Raw genomic sequence first — 26,638 nt, 5'->3', positions numbered from 1 at the left:
TGTTCTGTGTTTACAGTAATTTCTCACCAGAAGACAAACACGTAAACATCGAACATATTTTGGTAAACGTTTGATGAAAGAGTTGAGTTTCTGCAGAGTCGCACACATTCATTATCATTCTTTCTCTCTGCACACCTGCGCGCGCGTCACAGAGCCCTCATTAACGCCTCGCGCGAGCAGCTGGTTTCTCCTGGTTTATTATGTAATCAGTTTACTCGTTAAATCGCAGTATTACTTGTAACCCGAGGTCAGGGGTTGTGGGAAGAATGTTCAAAACCCTGTCATCATTTACTCACCCTCATGTTGTTGTCTTTTTCCTGCTGAACACAAAAGATATTTTGGTAACCGAACAGTTGCTGGTAGCCATTGACTTACCATCGGTTACCAAAATGAATCTTTTGTGTTTTAGCAGAAGAAAGAAACTCGTACAGGTTTGGAACAACACGAGTAAATAATGACAGAATTCTCATTTTTGGGTGAACTAACCTTATAAGAGGAAACAAGTTTAAGTACATTTACATTTATTCATTTAGCAGATCCAAAGACTTACAATTTGGGGAATGCATCAAGTAATTCATCTTAAAGAGGCAAATAGAAACAGCAAGTGCTAGTAATACCACGTTTCAGGCATTGTTCAAATATCAAATATAAAAACATTAAATATATATATTTTTTAAATATGAAAAAAATACCAAAATATAATTGGCAAAATGGTTTCAGATATGTTTTATTAAAATATATTTTCTATATTTACGAATATATTTTGTCTTTTTTTTTATCTTTTCGAAAAAAAAAATATATAAAACATTTTTAAAAGCTTTTGTTTATATATTTTTTATCCCCCATACATTTCAATCCAAGAAAATGTCACATTTAAAAAAAAAAACTAAATATAGGCTCCTGTAAGATTGGAGCATCACTGATTACAAAATATATTTAGTATATATAATTATTTTAGTTCATTTATTTTGCCTAGTGTTGAAATAACACTACAGCAGAAGATAATTCTTCTCAGTTTCATTTGTTATTTATTGGTCATGTTCACTTTTGATTTTAGACCGTTTCCTCTCGTGTTTAGTGGACAGGCTGGAATGCCTTTCTTTTCATCCCCTAATCCCAGAATCCACTGCTGTCAGCAGCCATAAAGATGACATGTTTCCCCATCGGTTACGCAGAGTCTCATTTCACTTACAGAATAAAACCATACCAAACCTTTTACATTTATACAACAAAACCCTACCGAAGCCCTTGCACTTATAAAATAAACCTAAATCAAACTCCTTAGAAAATGAAACCATACCCTTCACTGTTATAAACTAAAATCCCATCAAACCCAGGTAATTTGGTTAGCCTTGATTCTGAAGTACACACTTGATCTGTTTTTAACCCTCACAGACCCCATTAGAAAGCCCTTCAGTGAGCTCACTGGAGAAAGTGACCATGACATCACTGGCAAGCCAATCACTGAGCTCATCTGTTGTCTTTTCAGTGATGTCACTCTTTCTATTATTGATGGGCTTTTGCCACTCTTATTGTTTGTTGACAGTACAGAGCAGACAGGAAGTTGGTGAAAAGGGATCTTTTCTTGACACAGACCAGATTTGAACCTTATCGGGCCACAGGGACCATTGGACCACAGTTCTGACAAACACGGAGTAACTACATTCTAATTTTTAGTATGTTCAGTCAGTATGCATACTAGTTATATACACTATATTGCCAAAAGTATTGGGTCACCCCCTTCTAATGGACATGTTTGACTACTTTAGTAATTTCTATGAGTACAAATCTTAATGTTTAAGCATATAATCATATTCTAGGGAATTGTGTGCTTCTGATTTTATAGCAACAGTTTGGACAGAACCCTTTTCTATTCTAACATGACAGTGCCTCTGTGTATAAGACACGGTTCAAAAAGACATGATTGATTGAGTCAGTGTGGAAGAACTTGACTGGTCTGCAGAAAGACAAGTCCTGATCCCAGCTGAACACCTCTGGTGTGACTTTATATGCAGACCTTGAGCCAAAAACTCATCACCAAACACCAATGACTTGTACATAAGGGTGCTGTCACTTTAGACACAAGGTCTGCATATAAAGTCACACCAGAGGTGTTCAGCTGGGATCAGGACTTGGCTTCCTGCAGACCAGTCAAGTTCTTCCACACTGACTAAATGTAAAAAAAAAATTAATTCAGCTTTCAGATGATCTATAAATGTCAATTTCGAAAAATTGACACTTAATGGTGCGTTCACACCAGGCTCGAATGAAGCGTTAAGGGTGAGTGATTGACATGTTAAGTCAATGCAAAGACGCAATAAGACATCCTGCGGCGTGAATTGAGCGTTTCAGGCGTTTGACGCGTTGTTTGTTTTTGCAAAAGTCATTTAAAGCATTGAAGCAGAAGTTTAAAGTAGAAGTGTAAAGCAGTGCAGAAAGTACTGGTTAGAGTAACTGTGTCGGTTGTTCATTCAGACACATTCCATCCTACAAACATCAACACGATTACCTGAATCTTAAGTATACTGTACTTAGCATGCTGCTGAGCAAGCATGCAAAAAATGCCACAAAGTATATGTAGTGAGCGTAGTATGTGTGCAGACGGGTGCATGTAAACAAGACGAGCCCTTTGATCTGTAATGAGCACATGCACGCTAAATACCCGCTACGGCTCAGTGACGCCACTGAAGGCACTCTTGTAGGGTGAGCATCACAATCACACTGAAATGTTAATTAGGACACTGAAAAAGCAAGCAATGAAAGAAAATTAACTGAGACGAATGAGTGTTTAATGTGTGATGGGAATACGAATAACATCGCAAATAACAAAAGGCAAAAAATCATACAAAAGCATCAATAAAACCATTGAAATATTACTTAAAGACAAAAATACAATGAAATTGCAATCTAGAAAGTATTCATTTGGTGCAGTCCTGATGTTATACTATATGTGTGCGTGAAAGTCATTATATATTAGAGTCAGAGATGCTGTAATAATAAATAAATTGGACATTTATTTTAATAAAATTAATTGGATTTTATGGAAAGGCAATTTCTGCAGAGACAAGCAGCAATGAGAAATGTTTTATAAGGTGATGAACAAATATGTCATCAGTTGTGGTTCACGACCACAATTTAGGGCACTTTGCTTTTATACCAAATGCAAACACAGGAAACGTATCCCATTTTCAAGAAGAATCGAGTGCGGTTTTGAATACAGCTTTCAATCAAAATGAACGCTGATGTCAAAGCAACTTTGGTCAACGTGTGAAAGTGGCATTCGTAAGGCACTGTAGTGTTTTGCACAGATCAGGACACTTGAAAATGAACAAAGAAGGGATTTTCTCCAGAAAACTAAATACTACCAAATAGAAACATTCATGTACATTAGCTCGTCTTTCAGAGACTCGTGCATTAAGTTTTGCATTCAAAACACACGCAAAACGTGCAAACATTACACACGGACACACAGAAGTACATTCAAACATATAAATACAGTACGTATGAATCAGAAGACAGACGAGAGTAGAAAAACAGCACAGAGTGAAATCTATAATCTAAGGCATCAGAAACAGGAGGTAGACAGCAGAGCTTCAGAAGAACAGGCTTGTGTTTGGTTTGGTGGAGGCACAGGAAGGTGACAGATTGCTTAACTTTTGATGGAGAGAATTTGGCTTCAGATGTAGGAGGTTCTCCAGGAATAATTTTAAGCAACCAAGTCCCTCGAAATGAGCTTGAAAGTGTGTTTTGTTTCAGACGAAAATCATGGAGTAAGACGGACACCGGCAGTCCTCAGAGAACGACTCTCGGACCCATGACCCAGAGCAACCCGGAGCTGACGCGGCGGACCAGAAGGTTCTAGTGGAAGAGACATCAATGTCAAAAACCTCAAGTTCAGGAGCTGGATTTATAAAAAATCTTCTTAAGAAAGAAGTTAAGATCAGGTTCCTCAAAAAAGCTCATAAACACATGAACTTCAACTCCAGAGCCTGTCTGAGAGTCACTTCATTAATATTTTACGGTTTCATTTAAGAAAAACGATCATCATATCATAAACACACAGAAGCTTAAGGGTCTTCACAGCAACCTGTCAAAATAAAAGTTAGGTTAAAAACAAAATTAAAACCTTATTTCTTTAAGGAATAATCACATCGTTTTTCCCATGTTTCAATTTTAACAGTAAATCTCTGTTGTGCAGCATTTTGTTTGCAAAAAAATTAAAATAAAATTAAAGAGAAATTTTAATTTGATTAAAACGTAAAAGGTAAGTTAACGTTTTATAACTTCATTTAATTACCAGAAAAATTTAAATACAGAATTTCTGGAAAAAAAATTATAATTCATAGGCCCTAATATTGAAAACAAATTATTTAATTAATTTTATTAAGTAGACATGCTTTTGATTATTAAAATGTAATTAAACCAGATCATTTAAAATGGAGAAGACAGAATTTGGTCAAACAAATAATAATAAAAAAAATGAAAATGGAATCCAGAAAAATTAAAACAGAAAACGCAGAGTTTCAGTAAAATTTGAGAAAGAAATAAAATAGATTTCATAGGGAATTAATTTAATTTGTTAAACTTGTAATAAATTGCTGTTAAATTGTGTATTTATATTAATTTAATAGTCTAGAAAAATTAAAATAGAAAATATGGAACCCAGAAAAAAAATTAAGCTGAATTTGGTGGTGGTGGGGGGGGAGGGGACTGATTTTGTTAAACTTATAATAAACGGCTGTTAAATTGTATAAGTTTCATGACTTCAATTAATTAGGCATGCTTTTTTAATTAATAAACTTTAAAACACAGTCAAGAAATTTGCAATAAAATATTAAGAATAAGAATAAAATGGAATCCAGAAAAAAATTCTAATGGAATTTGGGGAAATCTTTTAAACATTTCATAGGCCCCTCCATACGTAATAAGCACCCACACTATTTTCACTGTCAATGGAGTCCAGACTATTTTCTAATGCACGGTGTATTTTAAATAGAGCTCGTCTCAAAATTAAGCAGTCTGTGGCATTATTTGTTTTGTTTTTTATATTTCAAAAACGCCAATAAATTCATTAAACAGCTTACCTTTGGGGATTTAAGACAATTTGGAGGTTATCCTAACTGTAGGAGGTTATTTATGAAGAATTTCATTGTTAGGAATGTTTTGTAAGTTTTTGCGTATGCGAGTACCTGATGTTCTGCAGCCCATCGCCACGGCAGCGGTTATCGGTCGTCATGGCGTCACTCTGACATTCGACACATACGGATCGTTCATGAACCAAGCCGGCGCTCCACGGTTTCACCTTACACGCAGCACTCGCCTGCTTCACACGCATCTGCACACAGTAACTGCAGACAGACAGACAGATTTCAGACCAGAATATCATTTGCAGACTAAATTTAAAGCATTGTTCACTGAAAATCATGCAAACTCGTCACTCGTGATGTGAGCAAAGATATGTATGAAGCCTGTCTGATGATGAATGAACACTGAATTGTGTTTTATTTGCACTAGGACTTTCTGCAGGCTGTATAAAGTTAAAGATCAGTCTTCCCACGCTGTATTTCATTAGTTTGATGTGTTATGCCTGTGTGGCGTCCTTTCCTCCTCCGGGGTCTGCATGTCGTTCTGGTCTCTCACGCACACACACATCACGCTGAAACTCTACACCAGTGATTAATGAAAGGTTTGCTCTGGGATTTCCTGTGTGTGCAGCTTGGAAGGATCCTCACATAGTCGTTTAATCGCAGTTCATTTGAACCTGCACCTGCTCTTTAATTCCTGCCTTCCTATTTAACTTCTCATTATCTGACGCTGATCACACACGTCGAGTTCATTCTCACACACACAATAATCTGATTTCCTGGCCTCAGGCAGGTGTTACTAGGGGTTTAAGAAGGGATATATAGTGATATAAGGATGGGTTTGTCTGAAAATGAAATTATTATTTTTTTTTATTGCTGTTACTATGAATATGTTAGTCTTCAGTTATCTATAAGCTAGTGTGCTTTAAAAAAAAAAGACAAAATTCACATTTAGAAAGAATATGCATTCAATATTTAGTCTCTCTCATCCACCAATACGAAACAAAACATTTTGATGTCCATTCAGTTTCACAGATGTTACATAATCTGATAAATAATTTCAACAGAAAAATTAAAATCATATGGCTTTAGAATGAAATGACAGGATTTTCATTTTTGGGTGAAATATCCCTTTAAAATCATGTGAAATGCAAGGAGCGGCAGATCGTTTATTCCATATTTTGACGTACATCAGAGTGCAGTGAATTATGGATAAGAATTTAAAAAATTATATATATATATATACATAGAGGGCAGGGATTTATTTCTATGCATCAGTTGTTGATTGGATGTTGAGATGTGGGCATGGCACTCAGATGGACGCGAGTTTGCAAGAAGGTCATGACATTCTAATTCAAAATGACATGTTTTTCTTTTAAATGAAACAAATGGATGAATTGTTCACAATAAGATCTATAATATCCATTTGGAAAATAAAAACGTATTTTTTCATTTCATGCAGACTTTTTACATATTGACCTGTACATACAGACACAATAATCTAAAGTATGTCCAGCATGTGTGTTATTTACAGCCAAAAGGATAGATATAGATATAGATATATAAATAAAAGGGTAATCGCAACTTTTCAATCTCACAATTCATTTTTTTTTTGTTGAGAAAAGTCAGTATTTTGAGAAATTCCAAATTCTTACAATTCTGTTTTGTTTTAAATAAAAAAATAGAATTGAAACTTTTTATCTAACAATTCTGACTTTTTTCAGAATTGCGAGATCATATCTTGCGTTTATATCACACAGTTCTGATTTTATATCAGTTTATATTTTGCAATTTGGAGTTTTGTTCTCAGAATCGCAAAAAAAAATAAAAAAAAGTCTGAATTGTGAGAAAGTCTGTAAGCATATATTTGGATAATGTTCAGTAAAAACACCCCATATCAGATCTATTTGACTGAAGCTATGATTAAACACTTGATATTTAGACTCCCGTCACAACCTTTTGCTAGAAGACAGGAAGGTCTTTGATCACAGCAATGTGTTTGAATTATCTGTTAATGTAGTTTGCAGCTGTATTCGTCCTGCTTTCTAGAACATCCCGCCGCTCTCACCTCTTCTTCTCTTCCTTCATAAGCATGTGCGGCCGTCTCCAAGGGTCCTTAAAGTTCCGCTTGAATGAGTCAGGCAGGATTTTGGCCACCTCTAAAGAGGAGGAAGAGATCAAGATAATGAAAGAGAGCAAATTAAACTCCTTACTCCTCCAGAGACGAAACGCAGCACCAGAGCACAAAACAAACACACACAAACCGCACAGTCACACAGCAGTGTGCTTCATGCTTCACTTCAAAACAGTTTTTAAACCTGCATACAGTATTTCTCGTTCTTGTACTAAACAGTAGTTTTTTTTATGGAGGCCTGTTTCTGCCACTGAATAAAAAATACAAAAAGGTAATTGGGACTTTAAATCTCACAAGTGTAAGAAAAAAGTCAGCATTGTGAGATAAAGCCAGAATTGCAAGTTATAAAGTCTAATTCTGATCGGGGAAAAAAATACTATTTTCTTACAAATGTGAGTTTATGTCTTACAGTTCTGACGTCATAACTCGTGTATATAAGATATAAACTTGTTTTTTTCTCAGAATTGCATGTTTAAATCTCGCAATTCTGACTTTGTAACTCACAATTGCATTTATATTTGTTTATTTATTTATCAATCAGTGCCAGACATGGGCTTCCATAGTTTTTATAAGCTCATGAGAGACACTTATGGTACAATGCAATGCTATTAACATGATCTGCAAACACATGAAAGGGTGATTAATAACGGTGCAAAACTTGAGCAACTAAAAAACAATGATGTTGGGGGGAAAACTAACAAGAAATATTTGCGTTGTCTTTTGTGTCTGGTCAAATGTCTTACTATGACATCTCGGCTAAAATGATAACAGTGCAGCTTGCAGCTGTGCTCAAACACAGAGCTAGTAAAATACGTCTCCAAGCGTCTAAAGTGGAATGATTTAGTGGAATGATTTATAATGCGATACTGATGTGGAAATTCACATGCACTGACTCCAATTCTATAAACACATTTTCAATTCCCTCTTTATCTCATCCTGGATCTAGTGTCACACACACAGACACTAAAAACCAAGTGAGCTTCCTACACAGACAGCATTATATGCAAATAAGAGATTATATGCATGCTGCCAATGCAAAGGCCTTTTCTAAAATTAGGTGGTATAAATCTTTTTTTTTCTTCTTCTTCTTTTAAGATATGGCCATTTTTTAAGCAGCATTGCACAGCATGCATCCTTCATGGAAAAGCCAATACCAGTGTAAATCTTGCAAAATCTTTCAGAAATTCTTTCTGCATGAGTGTTTCTAATACAGCATGTATTAGAAACACATTATTTGTTCTAATACAATTTTTTTTTTTCTTTGGGAAAGTCATAGAAATACCATTGTTTTTTTTCTTTTGCTATTGGAGAACACTTGAAAAAAATATATATATTTGTTTTCCTTTCTATTCGCCACTATAGAATTTTACCCAGCTATGATGACTTCTGTTTCTGGGAAACCCAGATATGTGAAAAAAGTCCATTGCAGTTAGGATGCTGCCTTATAAGTGTGCTGCCTATGTAGACAGCAAGATTTAACAGAGCTAGTATGTATATTACCTTTAGCTGCACTGCAGGTCTCTGTGTGCACGAGACACCCGCGGCGCTGTTTGAGGTCGGGACAGGGCGTGCCTCCGTTGCGTGGGGGCGTGGCTACCTGTCGGCTCCGCTCTGTAGTCCCCACCCCACAGACGGACGAACACGGAGACCAGGGGCCCCACTGCCGGACCTCACAGTCCATAGCTGATGAGAGGAAAACAAGAGACAGGAGCAAAGTCTTTCATTAATTCAAACATAAAAATCATTCACATGCATTAAATTATCATGAGTAAAGAGAGCAATTTAAAACTTTTAAGATTTTAAACCTTTAAAACTCTGTAAATCTGGGTTTTATTGCTGTTTACAAGCTTGTTTGACCCTCAGAGCGGTAAATTCTGCTTTTTGCAGATTTATTGGTATAAGGATATAAATAAATTTAAAGAAACAGTGATTCAAACACACACACACAAAAAATTTATTCTCATGCATTCTGTTATCAGGAGTGAAACAAGTGCATAAAAGCAGTAATATTAAGTACATTCATAACAAAATTAAATGCTTCGGCTTAACAAGAAAATAAACAGTTTGCATCAATCTTTTTTGAGTTATGATGACAACTAATTAAACTGTTTGACCAACAAACTACACTGAGTTCAAGGGACTTAATTTGTCGCAAATTTTTAAGATGATTACTCATAAAAATTAAGTTGTTCCAATTAGTTTCAATGTCATTCACTCATAAATGGAACTGTGGCTCTGGAACCAATTAATCTGATTTATTTCAGTTCAAATTAACAGCTAGCATAGCATACTAAACTCATTTAGCATGTCAATTTAAAGTTAGCAGTTAAAATGGGTACTGCAGTTTTCCTGCCCTTCCTCCTCAAGACTTGATCCTCATGCGGGTTGCCAGATTGAGGACACGAAACAAGAGCAACACATGCAGTTGACAATGGGAGGTGATGAGCCTTATACTGTAAATTGAGGAATTGATTTATCCGCGCTTTTATCTATGTCTGTGGTCATGGAGCTTTTTAAAGGGATACCATGGCTTTTTAAGTCAAGCCTCCGTGCCTGCAATACACTGTTTTCTGCCAACTGGCAACCCAGGGTGTTGAAATACTATTGGGCAAATTGGCAGTGGGCGGAGTCACACAGACCAAAGAAAAAAAAACAGACATTCCGTCATGAAATGCACATTTCAAAGTAGAATAGCACTGTTTTTCAGAGAAACGAGTATGTAAACGTACGCATATTTCCTTGACATCTGAAAACATATGACATTTTTATTCTTTAGTTCAGTCAAAAATGACACCTTTAAAGAACAAGTAAGAGCTCTCTTCTTCAGCAAAATGATACTAGTGGTCGACCGATATTGTTTTTTTGACAGCCAATGCTGATATCTTGGAAAGCAGGATGGCCGATATAAAGCTGATATAATTTTATTTATTTTAATTAATATTTAAGAAATTTGAAATCATTTGAAAAGGGATTATAAAAAAATAAATGTGTTAAATAAACATACTTTAGATGACAAAGTATTTTTCACAAATAAATAAATATTTAATAAAAATATAACTAAAAAGGAAGTAAACACTGTAATCAAAAGGGCACTCGGTATTCTGGGAAGTTTGTGTGCATTGGGAATCATATTTTTTCAAATAAAGCCAAGGTAACACTCATTTTACATACAGCACGCAGTGAAAATGACAGTGAGCAAATGCATAAAGCGCAGCATAATTTAAAATCACGAGTTTAAAGTTTTTCAATCGCGCATCTCTAGTGAAGCTGAACTCTCCTCCTGTCCGCATTCAGTTCGCACAGATCGACCGTCACGCAGAGAACACGCGATCATGCAGGATACAAATGTATGGAAGCAGAATAATGACAATAGTTTTTGAAACAAAGCATGCTGAATTCCACAAATTGAAAAAAAGATGCATTGCAATTAACAGTGCTTGCATTTTAATGCCTTGTATTTCCAGGGCTTGCATTTTTAGGTCCTGAAATTTAACATAGTTGTTTATTTAAGCTGTGAATATTTCAATTCAAAATATTTTATGTATTTAATGAAGTTGTGGTAACAGATCCCCTGAATGTGCGTTTAGAGTGCAGGTGAGGAATACATGAACACCGATCACGTTAGCGTTTGCAATCACGCAGCTGTGTGCTGTGACATCATACACACCCTCAAACTACACACAAACAGAGAAGAAAGCAAATGCCACTGAGTCTGGATCTCAATAACACAGCTGCTCTCTCATGTGGGCTTCAGAGGAACAGAGATCCCCGACAGTTTCACGTGGGCTACACGCTCCATAATGTTTGTAAACTCAGCTAGTGATTTCTGTGGTGTTTGTGATCCTGTATTCAAGAGAACGAGTAAACATTTAGGGTCTTTGGTCTACTCACTATTGCTTCTACACGTCAAGTTAAACTTCTACACCAAGTTAAAGCTCTCAAAGCAGCTTTTAGTCACTTACTAGACTAAATGTCTTGGTTATTTGTCAGGTTCTCAAAGAAATTTCACAAAATATGTTTTTTGTTTGGTTTGTTTATTCAGAAAGTCAAAATTTCATGTTTAATTCAATGTCTTACTTGCCGATTCTTTGTAATTGTTTGTAAAATTTATTAGAAATTAGTGAAAAATTGTTATAAAGGAAATCCTATACCAGTTTTGTCAGTGTATCATTAATCCAGCTAAATTAAGACAGTAATGGTGTGCTGTTAAACTGAATAAACACATCATACATACAACACTGGCTACTGAACAGCATGTTCCCAAAAAGCATGGTGTAGCCTAATGCATTTGGTGCACGTGTTTGTGGTGTAATTTGACTTTCCACTTGAGCTTTAGAGTAGATGTTTAGGATTAACCCCCTGTATGTGTAACATATGCTCACGTTATCCACCAGAACATGCAAACCACACGAACACAGCTGGCGTGCACACATGCAATCAGGTACTGTACGTGTGCATGTACACGTCTCTCTCTCACACACACACAGGGCTCTATGCTTACTTTTCTTTTTAGGAGCGCTTGGTCAAAAATTTAGGAGCACCGTCAAATCAATAAAAAAAAAATTAACCTTCCCATTACGAGGTGATATTTGACTCCTTAAAGTGATTTACAGGGAATTTTGTTTGTACCTTTGTAATGCCATTTTTCTAACTTTATTAAAAGTATGTCATCTTTTGTCCAATTAAAAAAATATATATTAATAATATACTTTTATAATTTCTAATTAAAACAGAATAAAAACAAGTAGAATAAGATACCAATGAAATCAGTATTTAAGAAATATATTTGTACAGAAGTGGCACAGAAGAACACACAAGTGGCTTGTAGGTGTATTTTCAGATGTTTAATGAGGCTCAGAGGTTGCATAAGTGCAATTAAATTCATAAATTCATGTTGAGGTTCATGTTTTAAATATGCAATTTTGAATGTAGAAATATTTAATTATTTAAATAACAGAAAAGATACTTTAAAGGTCGCATATTGTCAAAACTGACATTTCCTGGCTTTTTTCATTATAACAGAGATCTAGGGGCTATGTAACTACCATATAAGTTTCAAAACAGTCAGTCCATCGTAAACTGCACACAGCCTGCATAAAGTTGCTGTGTTTTTTCACGAGCCGCTATGACTTCCGTAAAAATGTGACGTCGAACAACTCAGTCACCGCCTTCAGTCACCATCCCGAGCACTGCCTTGCATCCTTTTGCCAAACCCCCAGACAGCATGGCGTCCATGAGCAACAACAACACGGAAACATGTCGAAAAGGTTCACTTTAACGGACGAAACCAGATCGGCTGACCTGTAACGTTACACTCTCACTCAAAGGATGGACGATCGGACAGGACTGTTACTATGAGGTGGATCACGTCTAACATGTATAGTAAAGACAAACTCACCGTGTCCATCTAGTCATGATGAAGATGTAAATACATTTCAATTTCAGCAGGCAACTATTTTTACTGCTACAATATTATTCCAGCCACAATTAATCACAACAATATATACAATTACAAATGATTAAATATTAATCGTGAGTTTGTTGTTTTACACACAGACATTTCATACACGACAGTCGTGAGATGCAAGAAAACCTCAGACGCGCCCATAACAACAAAAGACAATACTTTATTGAACCTTTTCTGATAAGTGTGCGCTGCAAATGCGAGCATTTATGACGATCGTTTCTGTCCAGTCCGCTCGTTTTACTGCGTTTAACAGCTGTCGTTGGTTTTTGTCTGGAAGTGGCAGCAGGTATGCGATCCAATTTCTAATTTGAGGCTGTATTACGTCGATTCTGGCACCCAAAATCACAATAAGATGATATTAGCTCCTTACGTAGCCAAATCTGCTTTGGTTTGAATGGGCCACCTCCAGGGCAATTTTCCCTTTGTTTTGCTTACAGCTTAGCGCGGTGACGTAATTGTGACGTCGGTCCTACATGACCCTAGTTACCTGTGGTTGGCCTAGCGGTGCGTCACTCAGAAAACAACAAGTCAATCAGAAGATAGGCTCATGAATATTAATTAGACAGGACAAATCCACCTGTTTTTATCAGAGCTCATGAGGAGCTGTAAAAATTCTTTTTGTTATGTGATACATTACTCAAGCTGCAAAAACACGTATGTTAGAAACCTTTAAAGCTCCCTCAGCACAAACACAAATATGCTGATCGGGTCAGTTGCACTGGTCACAAGCAGTAGTTTTCAGTCTGAAATGATTGCACTGTAGAGCCCTGACACACACACACACACACACACACACACACAACGATCTCACACACAACGATCTCACAGCACATGCAGACTGCAGCTGGAAACCGTATCAAAGCACTGATGCATGAAATACTGCACCAATATTAAACAAAACTGAAGTGCACACATATGCTTACTAAGATAAACTCAAAACAACTCAAATTCACAATTATAATAAACCAATGTGTTTGATCTGGACTGCTGTTTACAGAACTGTTTGACCCTGAGCAGTAAATTCTGGTTTTAACACTGCTGTTTTAAGTATACAAATGGATTTAAAGAAAAAAAGTGATTTAAAATAGAACCCAAAGCCAATTTAAAGTTGTATGACCAAACCCTCCTGGCCCTACACTGGAAAAAATGCCTTTCTTCTTCAGTACTGTCGTCTTGTTTTTCACTACAATTATCTAAATATTCTTAAATCAAGATACATTAACTTGGTGCAAAATTACCAGAAATGGTCAGAAAACAAGACGTAATATATTAAGTCAAAATTAATATCAAAATTAAGCAAATTTCTGCATAAAACAAGAAAAACATATCTGACAATGAGGTCTGAAAATAAATTTATACTGGAAAAGAAGCCAAAAATACTAAGTAAAAAAAAAACGTATTTTATTTGCAGTGCACAGACTTACAGTGGGTACGGAAAGTATTCAGACCCCCTTCAATTTTTCACTCTTTGTTATATTGCAGCCATTTGCTAAAATCATTTAAGTTCATTTTTTTTCCTCATTAATGTACACACAGCACCCCATATTGACAGAAAAACACAGAATTGTTGACATTTTTGCAGATTTATTAAAAAAGAAAAACTGAAATATCACATGGTCCTAAGTATTCAGACCCTTTGCTCAGTATTTAGTAGAAGCACCCTTTTGATCTAATACAGCCATGAGTCTTTTTGGGAAAGATACAACAAGTGTTTCACACCTGGATTTGGGGATCCTCTGCCATTCCTCCTTGCAGATCCTCTCCAGTTCTGTCAGGTTGGATGGTAAACGTTGGAGGTCAGCCATTTTTAGGTCTCTCCAGAGATGCTCAGTTGGGTTTAAGTCAGGGCTCTGGCTGGGCCATTCAAGAACAGTCAGGGAGTTGTTGTGAAGCCACTCCTTCGTTATTTTAGCTGTGTGCTTGGGGTCATTGTCTTGTTGGAAGGTAAACCTTCGGCCCAGTCTGAGGTCCTGAGCACTCTGGAGAAGGTTTTCGTCCAGGATATCCCTGTACTTGGCCGCATTCATCTTTCCCTCGATTGCAACCAGTCGTCCTGTCCCTGCAGCTGAAAAACACCCCCACAGCATGATGCTGCCACCACCATGCTTCACTGTTGGGACTGTATTGGACAGGTGATGAGCAGTGCCTGGTTTTCTCCACACATACCGCTTAGAACTTTTTGGCCTTAATTCTATCTTGGTCTCATCAGACCAGAGAATCTTATTTCTCACCATCTTGTGGTCCTTCAGGTGTTTTTTTGTGTCTTGCACTGAGGAGAGGCTTCCGTCGGGCCACTCTGCCATAAAGCCCCGACTGGTGGAGGGCTACAGTGATGGTTGACTTTCTACAACTTTCTCCCATCTCCCGACTGCATCTCTGGAGCTCAGCCACAGTGATCTTTGGGTTCTTCTTTACCTCTCTCACCAAGGCTCTTCTCCCCCGATTGCTCAGTTTGGCCGGACGGCCAGCTCTAAGAAGGGTAACCTTGGCCAGATCTGTGCCTTGCCACAATTCTGTCTCTGAGCTCTTCAGGCAGTTCCTTTGACCTCATGATTCTCATTTGCTCTGACATGCACTGTGAGCTGTAAGGTCTTATATAGACAGGTGTGTGGCTTTCCTAATCAAGTCCAGTCAGTATAATCAAACACAGCTGGACTCAAATGAAGGTGTAGAACCATCTCAAGGATGATCAGAAGAAATGGACAGCACCTGAGTTAAATGTATGAGTGTCACAGCAAAGGGTCTGAATACTTAGGACCATGTGATATTTCAGTTTTTCTTTTTTTAATAAATCTGCAAAAATGTCATCAATTCTGTGTTTTTCTGTCAATATGGGGTGCTGTGTGTACATTAATGAGGAAAAAAAAAAGAACTTAAATGATTTTAGCAAATGGCTGCAATATAACAAAGAGTGAAAAATACCCACTGTATGTAAACCACATAAAACATGTACAACAATGCATGTAAAATCTTTAAGTGCACATCCTAAAATCTATCACTGAAACATTATAATTATGTTGATTATATGGATCCTTTATTTCGAACCGTTTTATTGCCATTATTGTGATGATTCACTTGCCAAACCTAGATGGGACACTTTACAAAGCAAAGGTTTGACAAAGCAAAACTGAAATCATGCTGAAGTAGTAGCTAGCGTACATGCATCCCTGGTTGGGAATCACTGCTTTAGTTATTCCCAGTTAGTGACCGGGGCAGTCGTGGCCTAATGGATAGAGAGTTGGACTTGTAACCTGAAGGTCGTGGGTTCAAGTCTCAGGTCTGGCAGGGATTGTAGGTGGGGGAGTGAATAACCAACACTCTCTCCACTCTCAATATCACGACTGAGGTGAGACCCTTGAGCAAGGCACCGAACCCCCAACTGCTCCCTGGGCGCCGCAGCATTGGCTGCCCACTGCTCCGGGTGTGTGTTCACTACTGTGTGTACACTTGGATGGGTTAAATGCAGAGAACAAATTCCAAGTATGGGTCACCATACTTGGCCACACACCACTTCCCTTTCCCTTTCCCTTTATTTCATTCATGTTGTTCTCTCTGTGACCTCACGGCTCGTTCGTTCTCATTCTTCTATTCTTCCACACCAGAGTGACACATCTCAACAATGAACGCAAACACACTCACAAACACACCTCCATACAAAGGCCCTGTCAAATTCCCCACATTCCCCTGCATTAGTTCAGCAGATATGCCCGTTCCCAGACAACCCTTCCCTCGCTCGCACAGTCACCGGTGGTCCAAAGGGCCCAACAGCATTTTAATCTTACTCACGCACTCCGGGGTCACCAAAGATCACAAGCATTCTGATCAGGTGACCTGCTTACTAACAATGTCTTATAGTATTATGTATGTGTAAATCTGGATTGTTCACGGTTCCTTCTTTAAAAAAATACAGAGCCAAATGATTTTCATGGCATTCGGTTCCATTAATGGGTCTTGAACTTCTGCATTCTTCAGTCGTCATACTAAAACACTTTGTGAATCTATTAGATCTAAAGCACATGAGGATTTATGTGAGTTTGCTGAAATGAAACGAGAGAGGAAGCAATACAAATAATCTTACTGTTACAACATTGTTACTGATAGCACACAACAAACATGATGAGTGAATTATGAACTAATGAGGTGTTGTTCATAGTGCTGTCAAATGATTAATTGCGATTAATCGCAGCCAAAATAAAAGTTTGTTTACATAATATATGTGTATACTGTGTAAATTTTTTATGTATATATAAATTCAAACACATGCATGTATATATTTAAGAAAAATGCGTTACGTTTATATATTAAATATATTTATGTATGGTAAAAAATATATAAATCTACATACACGTAAATATTTTCAAATGTGTGTGCATTTATATATACACATAATAAATATACACAGTACACATACATATGTAAACAATCCATAATAATGCTTCAAAAGTGAATCTCCTGTTGTCTCAATCAGAATCCACCCACATATCTGTTTAGAGCTGTTTTGACTGGATATTGTGCTGTGCATATTTCTCTCCTGATTAGACCAGACCACATTTTCATGGCAGAAAGCAATATTATGGACTCATATTTTAGCAGGATGCAATGGTTTGAAATTAAAAACATCTTAATTATGGATTTGTTTCATCTTTTGTCTTCTCAAGATGTTAACTGATGGACTGAAGTGAAGTGGATTACTTGTGGATTATCGTGTTTTTATCAGCCGTTTAGACTCTCATTCTGACGCCAACCATTCACAGACAGTGATGCAATGCTATATTTCTCCAAATCTGATGAAGAATCAAACTCAAACTTTCATTTTTGGGTGAACTATTGCTTTTGGATCATTTTTAAGAGCCAAAGCAACGCACCTCCTCACACATTCAGAGATGGAGCAGCTCTTCTGAGAGGAGATTAATGTAGGAGGACAGAGAGGAACCGGAGGAGGAACATGTGGTTTTCCTCAAAACCAACACATTCATGAAATGTGCGTGTGTCAGGTAACACACAACATGTGCACTGGTCTGTTCCTTTTCAGTATTCATGCACGTTTTTTATTTGCTCTCACAGCACTCGGGTGTTTATGAGAGCCACCAAACCTATGGCAGATATTCCTCAGCATTCCTCCACTGTCAGGAATCTATCACAGAGACAAGAAAGCTCCGTCCTGAGAGACATCAAACAGAATCACGTTAAAACACTAATCTTTCACCATCAGAGTAAGATCAGTCTTTAAAACCAACTGAACAAACGCTGAAATCTTAAAAATGCTTGCAGAATGAAAGTCTCTTCAGGGTTATGTGAAGTAGACTGCATAAAAAACATCTTAAGCACTTTAAAGACGTCAACTTGCTTTGACTTTGATTGGATCTTCAGAGTTGTGAGGAAATCCTGAGGCAGAATTTACATTCGGCTGTACTTCATGCAGATCTGCTCACCTCCATTAGCGGCATTAATGGCGCTGTGTGTTAAACATGCCATCCATTCACGGTTGGACAGTATTCCCGTTTAACATCTACAGCATCTGTTCCGGTGGGGCCGCTATCTGATGGATGACTGGGATTTTGGCTAAAATGCTTGTATACTTTATAAAGATGATGCCTGAATCACGTTTTTCATACTTAACCCAAATAAAACCTTGAACTAGTGCCTATTTTTGAATAATCCAGTGAAATACTGAAAAATATTACTACTATCACTACTATTATTAATTATTATTTACTTATTTTATTTTTATTTTATTTATTTATGATGGACTCAACCCAAAGATGGGTATATTTATAGCAAATGCATGAAAAGTCTGACATCAATGCTTCATATTGCTTAGTGTAAATGTTATAGCTCTGTAATGGTTAAAACATTTCAACTGCTGGGCAATATCTAACCCTCCAGTATACAGTCATTCTGCTGTAGTAATATAGTTCATTTGTGGTTCAGACTGTAACCGTAAATGACCCACAGCCTTGAACAACTTCATCTTAAATCAGATAATAGCCAAGACTGGGAACAATTACTGGGAACATCAAGAGCAGATTATTACATTAAACCTGCTCCAGGGTACGAGAGAGAGAGAGAGAGAGAGAGAGAGAGAGAGAGAAAGAAAGAAACGGGATTCTGCTCCATTCCTGTTTTTCTCTCTATTTCTGCACTTGGTTAAAACTGGATGTTTGTTTACTCCATGTTGCTGATGGGACATCCTTCTTCATGAAATGGGCAATATATCCTGAATATTCACAATACATTAGTAATGACAGAGATGTTTTATTAGCCTCTGATTTAAGGTCCATAGCGAAAATGGTGTTAGATTTGGTACAGTATATTTGATTTGGTACAGTTCAAACTGTCCATTTCAATAAATCAATTTAAAAATATTAATGTAAGACTCTGCAATGCATGGCTTTTTTTGTAATGTTAAATGATCAAATTTGAGAAATTTTTGATCCTTCAAACTAATGTTTTTTTTTTATTAATCAGAGTATTGTCTTAATCGTATTAAAATCGGAGTATTGATGTCCATGTAAACGTAGTCAATTAAACTCCTGGGATATTGATCTGGTCAGTTAAATATCAGAGGGGGTTGTTAATCAGTTTTAGCTGCTTTGGTGTTAATGAAATTAACAACGGGTGCACTAGGTGAGCAATAATGAGACGACCCCCAAAACAGGAATGGTTTTACAGGTGGAGGCCACTGGCATTTTTTTCCCTCTACTCATCTTTTCTCACTGTTTTTCACTAGTTTGCATTTGGCTAGGGTCAGGGCCACTACTGGTAGCATGAGGCGATACCTGGACCCTACAGAGGTTGCACAGGCGGTCCAACTCCTCCAGGATGGCACATCAATACGCTCCATTGCCAAAAGGTTTGCCATGTCTCCCAGTATAGTCTCAAGACCATGGAGGAGAATCCAGGAGATGGGCAGTTACTCTAGGAGAGCTGGACAGGGCCGTAGAAGGTTCTTAACCCATCAGCAGAACTGATATCTGCTCTTTTGTGCAAGGAGGAACAGGATGAACACTGCCAGAGCCCTACAATATGACCTCCAGCAGGCCACTGGTGTGATTGCCTCTGACCAAAAAATCAGAAACAGACTTTATGAGGGTGGCCTGAGGGCCCCACGTCCTCTAGTGGGCCCTGTGCTCACTGCCCAGCACCATGGAGCTCGATTGGCATTTGCCATTGAACACCAGAATTGGCATGTCCGCCACTGGTGCCCTGTGCTTTTCACAGATGAGAGCAGGTTCACCCTGAGCACATGTGACAGACGTGAAAGCGTCTGGAGAAGCCTTGGAGAACATTATGCTGCCTGTAACATCGTTTAGCATGACCGGTTTGGTGCTGGTCAGTAATGGTCTGGGGAGGCATAACCATGGAGAGACACAAAGACCTCTACAGGCTAGACAATGGCCCTTTGGTATGAAATCCTTGGACCCATTGTCAGACCCTACGTTGGTGCAGGTGTACTGGGTTCCTCCTGGTGCACGACAATGCCCGGCCTCATGTGGCGAGAGTATGCAAGCAGTTCCTGGAGGATGAAGGAATTGATACCATTGGCCCCCACGCTCACCTGACCTAAATCCAATAAAACACCTCTGTGACATTATGTTTCGGTTCATCCAACGCTGCCAGGTTGCACCTCGGATTGTCCAGGAGCTCAGTGATGCCCTGGTCCGGATCTGAGAGGAAATACCCCAGGACACCATCCTTCGTCTCATTAGGAGCATGCCCCGACGTTGTCAGGCATGCATACAAGCACATGGGGGCCATACAAACTACTGAGTACCATTTTAAGTTGCTGCAATGAAATTTCAGCAAAATGGACTAGCCTGCTGCATCATGTTTTCACTTTGAATTCCAGGGTGTCTTTGAATTCAGCCCTCCATAGGTTGATCAATTTCGTCAAACGATGTGGCATCCTTTCATTCCCAACACGCCCAGTCCATATCAGTATAGATATCCAGCATGATATTTATCCCCATTGAGATGTGTTTTCAAAGTGTTCCTTTAATTTTTGAGCAGTGTATATTAGCATTATTTTAGTAAATATTCATATTGTTATTGGTCCTTTTGTTATTTTTGTTAACTTGTTAAAAAACTGCAGTTTTAATTCTTACATTAAATATTTTGAATCATTTTAGCATCAATGGCTATGTGGTGGACTGATAAGTTTAATAAAATCACAGTTTTAAGCCATTTCTGAGCAAATACAGAAATATCAAGATATATATCAAAAAATAAAAATGCTGTGCTATAATTGTTTAGCAATATCACTCAGGCCTAAAGCACACCCAAACTCATAAATCTGTTTAAAGGTTCAGAGTTTTGTTTTTCTGTTAGCAAATATTTTGCATATTTGTTTTCCTCAGCTATATATATCAAGTTTGCAGCTGAAACACATATGGCAGTAATCATAGCTAAGGGAGTGTATGTGTCTGGATGAATCAGATCAAGCTGTTATTTGGAAACGAGAACAAACCAAAACCAACCAAATCCTTCCAGTCCAGCATTACTCATAATAAAAACGATCCGCACAGCGACGATGGCGACAAGCAATCACAAAGACAACAGCAAATCTGCCAACAATGTCCGGCTTGAACGAAGAATCATAAGTGAACTTTGAAGAACTGTTGACTTTATTTGAGAGATGCGTGTTCATTTTCATTTTTATTAAACCCCTTTTGTTAAATGTTTTGCTTGTAAGCTCTTTTTGCATCTCTCTTTTCAATCATACTATCACACTCGTTTTGATATGTTCTTATCTAATGCACTGACATTCAGACATTTTATAAGTGTGACTGAAGTGTTTTCATGACAGTCACGCTCTGCTTTTAGAGGTTTTAACGTCTCAGTGACTGAGTTTAACAGCGTAAACAAAGACAGTTGAGCAACTCTGAACTTCTGAGGAGCTCAACAAACCTGGAAGACGCTCAAGACCTCCCTCAAGTCAAAACACAGATTAAAGCCATCTTTACATCATGTCTTTGGCTTATATAGAGCAGAATGCTGGGATGTTTTATAGCTGCTGAGATGGGCTGATGGGATATACTGTTTATATACATACATAGGCTGTATTTGAAGCCGTTTCTGAGCTCTGTTGCTGTAGTTGAGGCAGGTAAGAGACATACAGACAGCAGATAATGACGGCTGTGATAACCCAACACACATACTTCACTCAGCATTCACTCAGAGACACCAGCTGTTTCTGAGCCTCTGATTTCTGTCAATACTCCATCAACAATCTCGTTCAGACGTGTCTGCTGAAAGACCTAATTTGAAACTACATTTTGAACAAATGATGGCAGAATTAAAATTTTTAGTTGAATTATCCAATAGCAACTGTAGAAATTAAACTTCCATCATCATTTATTCACCATGTTTTAAAAAAAAAAAAATTTAGTTCTGTAGAATGCAAAAGGAGATGCTTTTTTTTTTTTAAACAGCAAAAGCAAATGGTGACCTTGATTCTAAGCTTCAAAAAGAACATAAAAGCATCATAACAGTTGTTCATATGACATCTGCACTAGAGGGTGACACGGGAGTGGATTTTCAAACCTCTCCCGTCCCACAAAAAAGAAAAAGAAAATCTCGTCCCATCCCAATCCCATGAAAAAACTGGGGGAAAATCCCGTCCCATTCCACTCCCGGAAGAATGACTCCCATTCCCTCCCACTCCCGTGGGTTTTTTTTTGGCCGAAATTCATCAGTTACAGTAAAAAATATAGTACAGCGTGCCCACCTTAGTTGAATAAAAACCCAAAATGTAGTTTTTTGTTATTATATTGAACTGAAAGCCAGCTTATGCACAGTGGTGTACACATTACATTTCATGTAAATCATCCATGCTAACACGTTTTCTATTTGGATTTTTTTTTTTTTAAGTAGTGAAAGTAGACATTTCACTCTCTATAGATATATTTTTCAAAGACGGAGTTTCGAAGTTTCTCGCTCAGGTTCACAGAGACCTAAAGCGCATCCTGTTTGCTTTAAAGAGCAACGTTTCATTGTTATTCTGAGTGCACACAAATAAACAGAGTCTTTACAGATTCTAAAGATGTATTAGGCTACTTTTATCTGTATGACCAAAAATGATACAGAGATTTTAAGAGCAAGTGAGCTCACGGGCGCCTGTCCTCCAGCGAGCGCGCTATTCAGCTTCCACTCTCCACACAAACACTTCAATAGCACACATTTCTCTAGGTTAACATCGTATTGCGCGGCCATGTAAAGTTGCTACTACATCTTTCAGATGAAAAGCCATATTTGAGGTCGATGAATGATAGGTGAGCGTTTGGATATTACCACATAGACCAGCCGTTAACAATCTGTCCGTCAGGAGAGCATAAAGAGACAGGGCAACTAGAATTGAGTTCAGAATTAAAATATACAGTTTATAGATAATTACATAAACCGTTTGTGTATAAAGTTGGGTATATCATTACTATTCCCGATCCCGCTGGCATTTTTTCCTGTCCCAATCATGTGATTCGTAGCGATTTTTGCCCCCATCCCGCGGGATTCCCGAAAACATGTCAGCCTCTAATCTGCACTATATTTCCAAATTAAGTCATATGATGCTGTGTGTGAGGAACAGGCCCAAGTTTAAGATTTTATTCCCTGATAAATCCTGTTCAAATTGTAATACAATTAAGCAAGAATAATTTTGTTTGAAAAAAACATTTTCAGTACTAATGATTTAAAGGGACAGTTCACCCCAAAATTTAAAATTCGACAATATTTACTCGCCCTCATATCTCTCCAAACATGTGTAACTTTCTTTCTTCTGTGTAACATGAAGAAAACCATTTTGAAGAATGTTTGTAACCAAAACAGAAATTTTTTTGTCTGCGTTACGGATGATGAGACTGTTGACTGTTTGGTTACCAACATTCTTCAAAATATCATTAAAGAAATCAAATCTTCCAAAGTTGTATTTAAAGGGATAGTCCACTAACCATTATGTTTCGGTTCCCATTGACTTCCATTATATGGACAGAAAATACATGGGAACTAACACTGAGGTTTGGAATGACATGAGTTTATTATATGGTTAATATTTTTATATATATCATTTTATATTTGTTCACCTGCATGTCACGTGACCAATGAACTGACATGTGAAGGTGTCATTAAATTATTTAAATATTAACTTAAAATATCCACAATAGCCACAGCCATATCACCCTGCAGCCCAAGACCGGTTGCCCACTGAAGCTAAGCAGGGTTGAGCCTGGTCAGTACCTGGATGGGAGACCTCTGGGGAAAACTAGGTTGCTGTTGGAAGAGGTGTTAGTGAGGCCAGCAGGGGGTGCTCACCCTGCGGTCTGTGTGGGTCATAACGCCCCAGTATAGTGACGGGGACACTATACTGTCAAAAAGCACCGTCTTTCGGATGAGACGTTAAACCGAGGTCCTGACTCTCTGTGGTCATTAAAAATCCCAGGATGTCTTTCGAAAAGAGTAGAGGTGTGACCTCGGCATCCTGGCCAAATTTCCCCATTGGTCTCTGACCATCATGGCCTCCTAATCATCCCCTTACACTGATTGGCTTCATCACTCTGTCTCCTCTCCACCAGTAAGCTGGTGTGTGGTGGGCGTTCTGGCGCACTATGGCTGCCGTCGCATCATCCAGGTGGATGCTGCACACTGGTGGTGGACGAGGAGACACTACCCCTCACAATGTAGAGCGCTTTGAGTGCTTAGAAAAGCAGAAAAGCGCTATATAAATGTAATGAATTATTATTATTATTATTATATCACTGTTAATATTTTATGCCAACAAAGTTTGGCTGACAAAAAATTATAAAATGTTAAGGAATTACAAATACAGCCAAGGTATACAAAAGAATAAACAAAAAATACATGTTAATAGAATAAAATAAAATTAAATCCAAATCATACAAGTTAAATATAAAAATGTTCTTATTTTTCAAACGATATTGTCTTTAAACTGAATGGAACTGTCCTTAAATTTAAAAACATTTATATTTATGTGTCCTAAACAGAAGTAACAGATTAAGTTTACACTTTATTTTAAGGTGTCCTTGTTATACATTTAAGTACTGAGTAATATGTGACCTTGCAGCACAAAAGCAGTCTGAAGTCGCTGGGGTATATTTGTATCAATAGCCAACAATACATTGTATGGGTCAAAATTATACATTTTTATTTTATGCCAAAAATCATTAGGATATTAAATAAAGATCATGTTCCATGAAGATATTTTGTAAATTTTCTACTGTAAATATATCAAAACTTCATTTTTGATTAGTAATATGCATTGCTAAGAACTTCATTTGAGCAACTTTATTTATTTTTTTGCACCCTCAGATTCCAGATTTTCAATTTTTATTTATTCAGCTTTCAGATGATGTATAAATCTCTTCTCTTCTTTTTTTTTTTTTAAAGACCCTTATGACTGTGGTCCATGGTCACATATTTATACTTGGTTAGGATTAGGGTTTGGCTTAGATGTACTTGCATATAATTGAGCATAATTTAATGTTATTATATTAGTAAATACATGTATCGTGTAACAAAAACACCTTAAAATAAAGTGTTACCCAGATTAATTACATGATATTCCCTCAAATAAGACATGTTTAAGGCGGGAAAAATAACGAATATAAATTTTTCTCAAAAGTTGTAGCAGCTAACTGACGCGCGTCGATCAGGGCGGTTAATTAACGGACTCACCGGAGATGAGGCACGCGCTCTGATAATCGTCGCAGCAGTCGCCGCTCCTCCGGCAGTATGTGTCGCAGTAACACACGGTTCTCCTCGCGCTCCTCTCCACGCACTCGTTATTCCGTCCCGGACAGCATCTCGGTGCCGGTCTGTCCGCGCATCCCGCCTCGCACGAGCCAAGCGCGCACATCACGAGCGCGATCACCGCACAAACGCGCGTTAAACCTGGCGTTTTCATCATCATCATCATCATCATCATCACGACGCCTCACAGACGTTCTTCGGGGTCGCTCTGATACAAAAGATGCCGCTTTAAAGAGGTTTCTCACACTTTCAGACGCAGCGAAGGAGAGCGGCGCGTCCCGTCAGCAGCATCTCTGAACTTCATCTGAGGGCGCGCGGAGTGACGCTCACTGACGCAGGACGCACGCGCAAGCACACCCTCAGCGCGCCACACAAACACTTTTACTTACTTTTTGTACAACAACATTTCAAAACTAAACATTTAAATGAAAACAAAAAATAAAGCTACAAACAATTAAAACAACAACAGGTATGAGTATAATAATGATCCTAACATAACACCTATATATACATATACCTATATATATATATATATATATATATATATATATATATATATATATATATATATATATACATATATTATTTAATTTCCAAGTGGTATGTTGAAATACTAAAATAACTCAAATTAAAACTAAGACTTAATAAAAAACCAATAAAATGACAACATTTCTAAAACTAAAATAGATAACAAATACAAATCAAACTACATTAGTTTATCAGTAATCCTAAAAAATAACACTGAGCCAAACACACACACACACACTCACTCACAGACACACACACTTTACTTTACTTTACTTTTGTCATTTAGCAGACGCTTTTGTCCAAAGCGACTTACAAATAAGAAAAAGTAACTAAAACTAAAAAGTTACAACTCTATAAATACTATCTACCCACATATTTAAGAAAATAAAGAAATTAAATAAAATTAACACATGCATATAACAACAACATTTCAATAATAAACATATCAATGAAAAAATTAAATAAAAAGCTACTACTATCCCTTGCCGGTGTCCCTGCCCGGTGGAGTCGCACGGTAGAGTCGATGGTCTTTACACTCTTTGGTCTTCACACTAGGAGGGCTTCACACGACGACTGCCGCGACCGCTGCCGCGGTATAATAACCTTTATTATACCAATCTAACAAATGATCGTTTCAATTCAGCTGGACCCACTTTCCTGTTTATC

At 37.6% G+C, this 26,638-nt stretch overlaps 2 protein-coding genes across 2 annotated transcripts in view; both read right to left on the bottom strand.

Annotated features, from left to right (window-relative positions):
• Positions 1–26,638, bottom strand: part of LOC306848635 (synaptic plasticity regulator PANTS-like) — an 806,624-nt gene that overhangs the window by 553,827 nt on the left and 226,159 nt on the right. The gene's annotated exons all lie outside the window — the stretch shown is intronic.
• Positions 802–25,750, bottom strand: LOC306848630 (somatomedin-B and thrombospondin type-1 domain-containing protein-like). Its single transcript, XM_079383287.1, has 5 exons — positions 25,370–25,750; positions 8,719–8,901; positions 7,153–7,243; positions 5,190–5,348; positions 802–3,858 (listed from the first exon to the last, which is right to left on the bottom strand). The coding sequence occupies exons 1-5, from the start codon at positions 25,617–25,619 to the stop codon at positions 3,753–3,755; spliced, it is 789 nt and encodes a 262-aa protein (XP_079239413.1). The 5' UTR covers positions 25,620–25,750; the 3' UTR covers positions 802–3,752.

The sequence above is a fragment of the Barbus barbus genome (genome assembly GCF_936440315.1).
Source record: "Barbus barbus genome assembly, chromosome: 28".
NCBI classification, from domain to species: Eukaryota; Metazoa; Chordata; class Actinopteri; order Cypriniformes; family Cyprinidae; genus Barbus; species Barbus barbus.
This window is presented reverse-complemented; position numbering and strand designations above follow the sequence as displayed.

What these genes read in the sequence shown, in the direction of transcription:
- LOC306848630 (XM_079383287.1), bottom strand. Translation starts at nt 25,619, where the DNA reads ATGATGATGATGATGATGATGATGAAAACGCCAGGTTTAACGCGCGTT. An exon ending in GAGCGCGTGCCTCATCTCCG is followed by an intron (nt 8,902 to 25,369) that starts GTGAGTCCGTTA and finishes TCCTCTCATCAG; the next exon opens with CTATGGACTGTGAGGTCCGG. An exon ending in GATGGGCTGCAGAACATCAG is followed by an intron (nt 3,859 to 5,189) that starts GTACTCGCATAC and finishes CTCTTCCACTAG; the next exon opens with AACCTTCTGGTCCGCCGCGT.